Source organism: Marmota monax, unplaced genomic scaffold (assembly GCF_021218885.2).
Source record: "Marmota monax isolate L192 unplaced genomic scaffold, Marmota_monax_Labrador192_F-V1.1 WCK01_AAM20220418_F8-fsc00034, whole genome shotgun sequence".
NCBI lineage: Eukaryota > Metazoa > Chordata > Mammalia > Rodentia > Sciuridae > Marmota > Marmota monax.
Window position 1 is genome coordinate 2771103 of NW_026693934.1, and position 13676 is coordinate 2784778.

A 13676-nucleotide genomic window follows, 5' to 3' on the forward strand; every position below is an offset into this window, starting at 1 on the left:
GTTATAATTATCTAAATGTTAATTAATGTAATCAGTCTTATGATGTAATTGTATAAAAATTTATTTTGAAATTTAATTCTTTCAGGTTTTTTTTCTTTTTTCTTTACACTCACAATTCACATTTACAGTGTCTATGTAGTTGATTTTAGTAAGTTGTTTTTTTTTTTTTTTTTACTTTTACCTTATAATATGGATATCACATCTCTTAGAGGTCAGTGTTAAACCTGACTGTACTCCTTGGATTTTCTCAATTAAAAACTTTTGTCAGTTGAAGAGGTATAAACACATTACTTTGCAGCACCAACATGCAGCACTTTTTATCTGCTATTTTTCAATGAGAGAGGGTTGAGTACTTTCATACACTGAGTTGACATCTATTCATTTATCCTGCAGTATAATGAATCTAAATGATCCTTCATCAAATGATTCTCCTAGGCTTTCAGTACTGGAAAGTACTCATTTAAAAGATATTAAAAGGATGTGTATCCTATGTCCTGAGGAAGTTACAGTCACTATAATTGTTTATCCACTCTTTCATCTGTGCCTTTGTAAAGAATGGGAGAGGAGTTCTGATTGCATTAAGAAGACATGAATTAAGTAAAAAGAAAAAAAAAAGTCAATGACCTGTTTCCTATTGGATTCTTTTATGTTTTTTACAGAATTCCCAACTTGTGAGCCCCTAACTCAATTTATATGCAAAAGTGGAAGATGCATTAGCAGCAAATGGCACTGTGATTCTGGCAAGTACCAAATGTTCACTGTATACCACTGATTTACTTGGAAGCTGGTGGTCTGAGTTGCCTGGCTTCCTTCAGAGACGGTTTGTAAGAGAAGCCTGCACATCAAGCAAAATGGTTAAGATGAGTGGTTAGAGAGCATCAGTGGGAATTAGCATTAAGAATAATGGAGCCCAGAATTTGTCCCATGAGACTATTATAGAGATTATTTTCAGATATTACATTGGATATATTCTAAATTGATCAACATGAGGTGAAGGAGACAATTAAGAACATAACCTGGACAATTCAGGTTCCCAAATCATATGTGACCTCAGGATGGAGTATCCTATAAATTATTATGGATCTATCCAGATGGTCTCAATACTGTCACCTTGCTCTTAATGCACAAGTGATATTTTTTCCTTATACTTAGTTGTATACATTATGCTGAATTATTCCAAATACACAAAAATCAATTACATATGAGTCAATGCAATTTCAGCCATTCAGTTTAATTTAATTCTTTTCATATCCCTCTCCCCTCCCTCTTGAAATGTTTATTAATAGAGAAAATAAATAATTTCTAATGATAGTACATGGCAATTTCCAGGCAGAAACACAGGCACAGTAGGTAGTGGGGAAAAAGCGCATGTAAGTTCTCCTGTTGGAGAATGGAAAGGAACTGAGTAGAAACACAGCTATGAACCCTGCAGGATAAGGATTATAGTCTTAAATTATGACTTTACACAATAATTATATCACTCTTTGTATCATTTCATTAAATTGCTATGATCATCAATATCCCTTTGGTTTGTGCTTCATATTCAGTTAATGCTTAGTTATTTCTGAATAAAATGAAAATTACGCTTCAAAATCCATCATTTTTTTTTCCTCTTTGAGTTTAGCAGTTGATGTTATAACAGAAGAGAAACAATACTGTTATAAAGATGAAAATAATTCTCTCACTGTTCATGGTACAGATTGATGACTAACTCAACATCATTCCTTTTTCAAAAGCAAAAAGCAAATTCCATTCAGAAAGTAAAAGTTAGGTATAAGGAAAGCTTTTCTTTCCGGATCTGTTTTCACTACCTGCTGTTGTGTCTTCTTTTCCAGATGATGACTGTGGCGATGGGAGTGATGAGGAAGGCTGTGTTTACTCTTGTTTTGATCACCAGTTCAGATGTGCCAGTGGCAGATGTATCCCAGGCCATTGGGCCTGTGATGGTGACAATGACTGTGGGGACTTCAGTGATGAAACCCAAGTCAATTGTACCAAAGAAGGTTAGTAATTTTTTGAACTTACGAAATCTCATTCTAAGCTGATACACACACACACACACACACACACACACACAGTACTTCAGAATAAATTATTATTCATCTGTAATTCATCATGTAAATGATGAATTGCTCATCAGGTTAAAACACACATGAGGAACTTTGTAAAATGATTTGCTAATCTCTTTAACTTTTTTTATGTTTTTTTTTCCTCTCAGGTTTCTCATGTCAATATCTTTTATCTTTACTTCATATATTTATTAGACCCTTATTATTTTTTTTCCTTTTTTTGAATGCTAAAACCATTCCCAAAAGGAAAAAAAGAACAAGAAAGAGAAAATTTTGTTTTCATTTTCACACCAAATTTATTCCTTAAGATTTTAAATAATCCTATATTAAATGGATATGTATTTCCAAGTATCGACCTTGTAGAATGCAAGCTAAGAGAAGAAGGAAATCATGCCCATGTCTTCAGCCTAGCCATGAGGAGGCTGACCCTGTCATTAGGAGATAATACTATGCAAAGTTTAATCAGGCAGAGTGCATGTTAATAAGTTAGAAATAACACTGGAAATAATCACAAGAGAAAGCCATTTTTTTGTTATACTACCATGCAACAAGTTTTATCTTTGAAAGAAAATTTCTTCTGTAAGAAATTAAAATACTTTTATTTATTTTTTCATTTATTTCACAAATATTTATCCCATACTAAGAGATAATTGGAAATGATTTCAAAACATGGACCTTGTTTAGTTTTAAAACCTAGCTTGCAAATATAAGTTAATTATTTAAAATGGTGGCATGGGGAAATCGTACACTCTGTGATCATAGGAAAAGAGCATGAATTTTCAAAGTGCTTCTCAAGGAAATATATCTGTCTTCTGCAAGTACTTAACAACCTATGTGATGGAAGGTTTCTGAATTATTTTCTTTTTCATGGTTTCTTTTTGTCTTCTTTTATTTCTCACCCTCTAAACTGTACATTTTGGAACCAGTGGCTATTAAAGTTATTATTGACATAAAATAAATTTTTAAAGGCTAAGCTTGATTTTTATGTGAATTTCCCAAGTGATTTAGTTTAAAAGATATTGTTGAATATTATGTTACTTGGATGTCCTGAGTACTTATGTTAAAATATGCTGTTTAATTTTGATTTTATATGTATGACCTGGGTTATAAGAATCATAACAAATATCCAAATGCAGCTAAATAATGACCCTGAGCCAGGAATCAAGGAGATACATGTCCTCATGGTTAATGGTCATGACTTGGCTCATGTCTTTACTAGACTAAGTGGATATAATAGAAATTATAATGAAAACAAAAAATGACTAAGAATTTTTTGTGATATATAAGATTTAGCATGAACATATTTGAATTCAATTTTAATTCAAAAATCAGAAAAGTTATGAATTATAGATAAAGCTACTATTTAAAATTATGTCTCTTAATCTTCTTAATGTAATAAGCTCATGTCCTCTCTCTCTTGTTTTCTTTCTTCTGTCTTCATTTCAGTGTCCCTTCTCTCTTCGTTTACTTGTTCCTTGAGTATATGTGAGCTAGAATATTTTACTTATAATTAATTTGTCATCGCAAAAGAAAATGTACATAGAACATTTTTTCCTTCTTTTAAAAGATATTTGGAACAGTCATCTGAAGGGTGTTTCTATTTATTACTACATTACAATTTAAACTTCATTTTCCCCTCCTCACAGATGTCTTTTTAGGCTCCTCATAGGGTGTGCATCTGTGACCTGCTGGCAATACCCTATAATATGCTGTGAAAGATAGATTGCCCCAAAGTTAATTTATGTACATCTTTTGAGATCTCATCCCTCTCTCCTACATGTATTTATCTGTAAGTTAAAATTGTTCATTGAACATTATGAAATTTTAAAAGATTGTCTTAGCCCATGATTGTCCCAAATGAATGGCATGCCCCCTTGTGGCTCTGTAGTTTTTCAGTTTGTATTATAGGTGCAGTGGCACTGTAATGTCAATGGTCTTCCTCTTCAAAGCACCTCAATTTCAGTAACATATTACTATTAAGAATAGACTGTGAATGAGAATGCCAGACATTTATTTTGTCATTGTGGTAAAACACTAAGGAAATCATGAGGATATTCTACGTGATTGTTGGACACGTTTCAAGCAATGAATGAAGGCAAATTCTTGAACCAATTTCTGTTTATCAAACATTAAATTGCATTAGGATTCCCTAATCAAATATTCTACATGAGGTGAATAAAAGGTACAAAATCAATAAAAGGAAACATTCTGATTTTAATATAAGGCAATCCAAATTATTTCAAAGATCATTTAAATATGTTTGTCCATCATTATTTAGATTATATATTCTGAGATAGAGGTCATAAAACAATGATAACACATTGAAATGTTAAAGCTGATAAGGAAAGTCATCTGCACATCCAGGATTTGTGAGGCCATTGCCCAGGTGAAGTAGAAATTTGATATAATTAGTCATATAAAGCAGTCCCCAAACTGCTGTGGGAGGAAGAAAGATCAGGGGTTTCTGGCTTGAGTTTCAGGGCTGGCTGTCAGAACGGATCAAATCCACAACATGATTGCTCAGCATTTTGCTCTACACTGCCTGGGCAGCCAGGGCATATGGTGCAGTCTCTAAACTAGAATGGTCTGCAAAAGGGTAAAAATATTTTTGAATTGATTTTAAATAGTAAAGAAGCAGGAGAAACCAGTAAATAGAGCAGTCCATATGCAATCTCCTTCATAGAATATCCCTATGCAATTTACATTCTTTCCAACATTACTTTCAAAAAGGAAGAAATTCTATAGTGATGATCAGGGTTTAGTCATGAGTATGATGAGTACCTGAGAAACTCTTAAGTGCATAGTCTATGCCTTAATGATGTTCTCCCATTTCTTTCCCTCTTAGTTTTTTTGCTGTTCTTTATTCTTATTCTTAAACTTCATTATAAGCAAAGAGAACAATGTTTTCATAAAGTATTAAGTTTCCAAAAACTCACTGTTATACCCTCACCCACCCATAGAGGGAAAGGGTGGGGGGAGACAACATGTAAAGGTAGAATAGAAAGACAATCCGTATCAAATTAGTTCCTTCCTTTGTTTCAGTGTTTGCCTTTCACTTTAGTTCTTGTTTATTTCTGGTTCTGAATCCTCTAGTTGCTACCTATTTCTGTAGTGACCCCTTCCCCCTTTGTTTTAAGTTACTGGGTGAATAGTTTTCTAAGTGGGAAAATTAGCATGTCTGGACTCTCTAGAAGAGTGAACTGCTTCTAGAGCTCACCTGAACATTTGTGTATATGTTGAAAGGTTCTTATCAAAAGGTGGTTTCATCACTAAGAACATCAAGAATAAAGCTAAGGTGATACGTCAGTCTTTTTTTGTACAAATTTCTAATTCTCTAGCTAGAATAGTAAAATGAAGAATACTCTGTGCATATGTCACATCTATAAAATACCAAATACACAGAATTAATTTATTCTCATTTTTGACGGTTTAATTCATTTGAATTATGATAATTTCCATTCTTATACTTTTTTAGGTAAATAACTATATTTCACACCTGGAAAAAGATATTTCTAATGTAAGCATATGCAAATTGTTCAATATTTTTAGACAGCTATTCCCCTAAGAAAATTTACATACAGAAATTGTTGTAAAAATGTATCCCAAATAATTCAGCATAGACTTGATATAAAAGGAAACAGGTTTCCCTAAATTACATTTTGCCTAAAATTTGTAATTTTTTCCTAAAAAGCAACTTTAATAATACTCAAATATTTGCATTTTGTGTTTTTAAAGGACATCTGACCCTGGCTTATTGTCATTGTTGTGTAATTGTTAGGCTTACTGTTTGACTGTCTAAAAAAGAAATATATATTGCCTGGTGGAGTAATTGAAACAAGATGAGGAATGCTGACACATATAGGATCATTTATTTACATGGCAATACAGTTTAAAAGCAAATTCAAAATTAAGTACGTATTGACTTTTTGTTTATGTTTCCAAATCCATTAGGCAGTTAAGTGTATAGTATTATTCATATCAATACTCACACATGTTCATATTCTTCTGCTTTAGCTATTTATGTTTGCTCCTGCTTTTAAAATTTCATCTGTTCTATTGGTCTCTATCCTCTTTCCTTCATTTACCTCACTACTTGCTTGTTCCCAGATTTAAGAGACTAGAATAATCTCATCTTCATATTTTCATAGACAAGCACACTATTAAATACACAAGGAATAATTGTTGAATGAATGAGTTTATTTCTTGACTCAAAATTTGATAATATGATCATATTCTAGTCCTTAAATGTTAGGTAATTTATTTTCTATTTCCTTGCCTTAACCCAAGATCCTAATTTTTTTTCATAATAATGTACAAGTCTAAGTGTACTGATCTAGTAATTCACATTTGTCAGTACAATGAAATGATATTCATTTATTGAATAAATATTGGCAATCTCACCTCTGGAATCAATAAAATAACATTGAAAAGATATCTCATTTATCTTTTGTTACTGTTTATTTCTTTTTGTTGAGGTCCTTTCTGACAAATTGGTAGTAAATTTTAGATCTTTAGGTAACTGTTGTTTAGCAAATCCCAGAGAGGAAATTACCTTAGTGATAAAGTAGGGAATAAAAGGGAATTAACACATGTTGTTGACCCACTAATTATCAGGTACTTCACATGTTACTTCATTCAATCATCAAAATAACTACTATTCAGAAAGGTTAAGATACTTGCTCAGGATTACGCAGCAGGGGTTCCACATAAGGATTATGTCCCCTATATTACTATAACCGTCTGTTTCTTTAACTATGAAATATAATATCTTTTTTCTAAAATAGATATTTGTATGATTTCCAAGGAATTAATATCTTGCTCTGAATTGCATACTCAGGTTCACTTAAATTTGAGAAAATGGAAAGACCATTCTCCTTTCTACAAAACATTCTAATGAGATTTCACAAATGGGTACTATAAGGGAATTTGGCTATTATGTCAAATAGTCACAATAATTCTGACTGTAACTCTTTTTCATTCTTTTCTTCTTTACCTTTCACAATTCACTTCAATCAAGTGGATTCTGGAAATTTTCCTTGTAGTTATGAACCCTAATGCAAGCAATTTCTTCAGTAACCCCAAAACCATTTTTATCTACATTATAGACTCAGAAAATTTAGGAAGCTGGAAAAAAAATCAAAACATCATTTAGTTTAATTCTTTTATTATATAAATGAGGAAAGACCTCAGCTATATAAAATCTTATGATTATATAATAATAACAACAAAAATATACTGCTCTGCTCCCTAGAAAGAGTTGATAATATTCTTTTCTTTTTTTAACATTCTTTCTCTCTTTGATTGTCATATCCCATGAACTACTCACAGGAAGTTGTTTTTGGAGTTAAGGTCAAATGGATTCTTTTATATAATCTACAAGTTACTCAAAATTGTTTTACCTCCATTTAGTTGAATTTGTATTTGGACCATGGTTTTTTTAAAAAAATTTATTTATTCTAATTTGTTATGTATGACAGCAGAATGTGATTCAATTCATATTAACATATAGAGCACAATTTTTCATGTCTCTGGTTGTACAAAAAAGTAGAGTCACACCATTCATGCTTTCATACATATACTTGGGGTAGTGATGTCCATCTCATTTCACCATCTTTCCTACCCCCACACCCTTTCCCTTCCTCTCCCTACCCTTTGCCTCATCTAGAGTTCATCTGTTCTTCCAATGCTCCACCTCCCAAACCCCATTATGAATCAGCATCCTTATTATCACAAAAAACATTTGGTATTTGGTTTTTTGGAATTGACTAACTTCACTTAGCATTATATTCTCCAACTCCATCCATTTACCTGAAAATGCCATGATTTTATTTTCTTTTAATGCTGAGTAATATTCCATGTGTATATATACCACATTTCCCTTATCCATTCTTCTGCTGAAGGGCATCTAGATTGGTTCCACAATTTAGCTATTGTGAATTGTGCTGCTATAAACATTGATGTGGTTGCATCCAATATACTATGAGAGATATTGAGACTGTGGGCTTTGAACTATACGTACATATTTAGGTGTGATTTTGAATTTAAATGATCATGCTAAGTTATTTGTGAAAGACCAAGGAAATTTTCTCATTTCTCCTTGACTAAAAAGACACCTATATCCTACCAAGGGAGGCTGGCTACACTCAGAATAGCTATCGAAACCTAACTTGTAGCTGGGTGCAGTAGCTCATACCTGTAATCCCAGAGGCTTGGGAGGCTGCAGCAGGAGGATTCCAAATTTAAAGCCAGCTTCAGCAAAAGTGAGGCACTAAATGACTCAGTGAGACCCTCTGTCTAAATAAAGTACAAAAAAGGACTGGGGATGTGGCGCTGTGATTAAGTGTCCCTGACTACAAATCACGGTAGCAAAAAACAAAACAAACAAACAGAAAAACATAACTTATAACTGAAAACATGTATGATGTATTTATTCCTGGAAAGAACAGAAATTAAAATCAACATATTTTGACTCTCAACCTTGTATGATATCAACCTATATGATATCTCATCTCAGCTCAACCATCAGGTGTTTAACAGGAGAGTTTAATCCTTACCATATAGAAAATAAAATACCAAGGATTATTGTATATTGTCACATTCAGTCATCTGTTTTGTTTGAAATATTCTAAAGAAACTCTCTTTTTTAATTTTTATCATGATAAGATATGTATAGCACAAAATTACTGTCTTAACTATTTTAAATGTGCATTTCGGTATTACTAAGTATATTTCAGGTTCCAGAAGCATAGCTGCCCACCTTTTATAGAAGTCTTTTTATCTTGCAAAGCTGAAACCTTATCCATTAAATGTTCACTCCACATTCCTCCTTCCTTTTGCCACTGAAAAACCACCATTCTGCTTTCTGTTTCTGTGCTTGAGACTATGCTAAATGCCTACTGTAAGCAGAATAAGTTTTGTCTTTTTATGACTGAAATATTTTACTTATAATGACCAAAGATTTGTCCATGTTGTAGCATTTGGTAATATTGTTTTTACTTTTTAAAGCTGATAGATAAATAAGAAATGCTTTTTTAAAAAATACACATTATAGCTTTCTTTGACTCACAATTCCTGTCTTCTTCTATTTAGTTTTTGTGTGTGTGTGAGAGAGAAAAAGCATTTCAATTCCTTTTTCTCATTTTCTTCTGTGTAAATATTATAGCTATTACCTTTTTTTTATTTTTATGAGAATCATGCTGAACAACCTAAAGTTATAAAACTTAAATTTGGATTTATATTGGTTAAACTTAATAACACACACACTGATTGTTTCCATCTCTGTCCCACTGCTTTCAGTTGTTGATGTACATTTTTAATGTGTATCTAAAATATAAATTAATAATTTTAAATACATTGGTCTTTTAAGTTGTATAGAAAACAAAATGTGATTTTCTAAACAATAGTTGCAATAATATAAGCTTTTCAACCATTAATTATATTTTTTAAAAATTATGTGTCTCTAAAATCCTCTAGAAAGCAAAATGCAATTGTAGCCCACTATTGAAGTAATACTAGACTTTATAATCACTCACATGTTCACCTTTATGTATAACTTTCTTTCTTCAAGCAGCTTTGAGTTACTGTCCAGTGCTCTTTCATTTCAACCTGCAGGACTCCCTCAAGGATTTCTTGCAAATCAGGTGTAACACAAATGAACTCCCTTGGTCTTTTTTTCTTTTTTTCCCCCCTTAATATAGGAAGATCTTAATTTCTCCTTTATTTTAACAGGACAGCATTTTTAGATACAGAATCTTGGTTGACATTTTTTGTTTTTTTAGTACTTTCAATAGATTAGCCCACATGATCTATTGACTACCAAGTTTCTAATGAAAAATCTGATGATAATCTTGGTGAAGATCTCTTGTGTATGATCAGTCTCTTCTCTCTTGTTGGTTGCAAGATGCTCTTTAGCTTTAGATTTTTTAAGTTTAATTATATCTGGATGCAGGTCTTTGTGTGTTCCTTCTGGTTGGAATTGGTTGTGGTTCTTGAATATGTATATTCATATCTTTCATCACTTTGGAATGTTTCCATTCATTATTTCTTCAAATAATCTCTCTTCCACCAATTATCTTCTCTTTCTGGAAAAATGTTTGTTGTTCCTCTTGATAGTGCACATAAGTCCCAAATTTTTGTTTGTGTGCTTGTTTATTTGCACATGTTGTTTCTATCAAAGATCAAAATGAGAGGCAAATTTAAGCTCTTATCAGAACTTTTCTTGTTCTTTTTCCTGGGGCTTCCATGATAACTTCCTAATTTTTCCTATATAAGTGATTGTGCTTAAATATATTAACCTTTAATATATGGTTCACAAAAAAGAAAAGAGAAAATGTGGAAAATGATAGTCAGTTATTTAAATCCTCTGAAAATTTCATTAGCTGGAGAGAGAGGGATTTATAAACAATAACAAAGATAATAATGGCTGCCACCTCTTTGAGCCTCTGAGATCAGTGAACGTGATCACAACAGATTCTTCAAGATTTGGAAAATGATGTCCTTTTTACCAACCTTGGATTGTAAAAGATGTGTTCAAGCTGCTCTAGAAATACACACATGATTATTTACTACAAGACTGAGATTTGAAGAATTCTTAGCTACTATTATGCTGAAATTGACCAAATTTTACCACAATTAGCCTTTTAAGCCTTACCTTAGCAGTTCTGAGTTTTCAATATGCCACAGAATTTAAAAAGTTACACCAGAAAGAATTTGCTAGGCAGTTGTTGTATAGTTGAGAACATGTATCTCTGTTGTTTCCTATTCCATCACTTTTCTAGAATTCTCTTTCAATTTTATTTTTGCTCAAACAGATGAAGAAAAAACTGCTGTTAATTTCCAGGAACTAAATTGTTTTAATGATGAAGACTAAATTGACTTTAACTTCTAGGGGATTAAAAATTATGTTAAGGATTCAGAAAAATGCATATACTCTTTTGTTGTAATGTTTTTGATTATTTACTTTAAATAAAACAATAGACTTTCCTCACAAAATGCAATTAAATAAATGTCAATTTAAGCTGTCTAATTGTAGAGAACTATAGTATCTATTTTCAATGAAATATTAATTTCAGGCTTAACTTTATTCTTTCGCAGATTGATTTATTTTCTTTAGAAAATGTTAATACTCAGATATGCAAACAATGTTAATTATTAATGGATTTTATCCATAGGAAATCTCTTTTTTTTTCCAGAACAAAATAGCTCTTCAAAGGTCATTTAAACCTTAATGCTGCAAACAACTGTTAAATCAGGAACAAGGAAAATTCAAGGATTTTTATTCAATTAATAACAAAAGGCCTGTTTTGAGAATCTGTAATGTTTCTTGTAATGTGCTTTTCAAGAAAATTAAAAAGAATCACATAAATATAATTTTAAAAAGGAACTATTAAAATGGTTCATAAAAAAAGAAGCTAAGTATCTTGATCTTTTCTATGCAGAAAATAGGTAACAAATGGGGTTATACTTATTCCTACATAAATTTATCTTCTGTATAAAAAGAACAGTTATACCCCTTGACATCAGAGAAATTTCTCTTTTTTAAAAAGTTATAATTAGCAACTAAAATTAATAGGTAACAAAAGGCCTTATTGTAATGAAGAATCTCATTTTGTTGTCTGAATCTTTTAACAGAGTTAAAAATAATAATGGAAAAAATTCAATTAATTTTCATTATCTTTCATTCGGACACTGTGGACAGGATGGACATGGATAAATTGTAAAATGATTAATTCACCTTTCAGTAATTGACTGATATGCCTGATTTTGTGCAAATAAGGAGTTATCAATGGTAATATTGCCTTTTCCAAAAATAGTATTTAGATCCCCTCAAATCCTGTTTAAACTGTCAGGACTCATTTTCTTATTTACATGAAATGTTACCTGAATTTTCATTTAGATATTATCTTCTTTTACTGTAATAGCCAGATTATTCACTTTTTGTTAGTACTTATCTGAGGTATAGGTTTTTATTTTTTAATAGATGGGCTTCCCAAAGGAAATTGCTCATTATTTGCATCCAAATCCTTTCCAGAAACAACTTTGTTGCTTAAAATCATCCATTTAAACCATCAGAACTTACTGTGCATAGACTATTCACTGGTATCAGATGTTTCATGACAGCATGTTTCTATTATTTTTTTATATCCATATATGAATAGAAGATTCTCTAAGTCACAAGCAAAATTTAGAACAGTTTACAATAGAGAATGGCAAACAATTTCTCTAAAGTATTCAACAGAAAATATTTTAATCCTTGCCTATTGCAAGTACCAACACTGTTCTTTTAGCATGAAAGCAGCCAGAGGCAGTATGTCAATAAGTGTACCTGTGTTCTAAGAAAACTTATAAATAAAATACAATAAAAATATATACATAAAGACCAGGTAGTACTTGAATGGTCTGCAGGTTGTAATTAACTGAACTTCATTGAGAATATAAGTAGACATACATTCTGAAGTAACAGTAATTTTGAATAACCCTACATCTATCTTTCACAGAGTATCAAATTTATACTGAAGAAAGAGCCAAAGTAAGAAAAAAATATTTAATAATTTTAAATGGTATTATCTGTAACACACACACACATATCTGCATATTCTTTTTTAAAATTTTCATTTGTTTTAAGTAGGTATACATGACAATAGAATGACATATGGTATATAAATTGATTATAATTTCTCATTTTTCTGATTGTACATGTTGTAGAATCATATCAGTCATGCATTCATATATGTACATATGGTAATAATGTTTGTTTCATTCTACTATTCTTCCTATCCCTGTATCCCCTCCCCTCCCTTCACTCCCCTCTACCTAATCTAAAGTAAAGGTATTCTTCTCTAGTGCCCTCCTGTGAATTAGCATCCATGTATCAGAGAAAAAAATTTGGCCTTTGTTTTTGGGGATTGTCTTAGCATGATATTCTCCAACTCCATCTATTTTCTGGTTGAATATTCTGCTAACAATGTCCTACATTATTTATAAAGATCAAGTTAGAAAGTATTATCTTTTCTTCAGTTTTCTTTGTTGTTGTTGATGATGTTTGTTCTAGTGAGTATTTTCCTACTGCAAGACATGCATACTGGTTAGCCAAAAATTCTGATGTAAAATATAAACTTTTTTTTTACTTATTATTTGGTATTTAACATAACCATTAAGATGATTGGTTAATTTAAATGATAAGGGGAAAATTAAACTGTCAATTACTTTACACAACTAATTAAACAGATTAATTCATTCTGTTCACTTATGTTTAGATAATGTGAGGGTTCATCACTCCCAAGATAATTAGATTCTAAAGAAAATGTTCATGGTAGAGCCCAGGTACCAAAACCTAACATTTGAATAAACTGCATCAGTATTTTGTTTTATTGTTTTGTGGTACTTGAATTGAGCCCAGGTATGTTCTGCCACTTAGCTATATTCCCAGTCATTTTTATTGTTATTTGGAGACAGGATCTCCCTAAGTTGCATAGACTGGCCTTGAACTAGTGATCTTTTGGACTTAGCCTACTCAGTAGCTGAAATTATAGGTGTGTACCACAGCACTTTGCAGAACCAATATTTTATGTAGATTACATTTTAATTTACATTAACTTTCTAGGGGAA

General features: G+C 31.5%; 1 protein-coding gene across 1 annotated transcript in view; it reads left to right on the top strand.

Annotated features, from left to right (window-relative positions):
• Nucleotides 1-13676, top strand: part of Lrp1b (LDL receptor related protein 1B) — a 1856415-nt gene that overhangs the window by 1125790 nt on the left and 716949 nt on the right. Inside the window, exons 19-20 of the mRNA XM_058585368.1 lie at nucleotides 660-740; nucleotides 1836-2003. Of these exons, the coding sequence (XP_058441351.1) occupies nucleotides 660-740; nucleotides 1836-2003 (249 nt within the window). The remainder of the gene's footprint in view (nucleotides 1-659; nucleotides 741-1835; nucleotides 2004-13676) is intronic.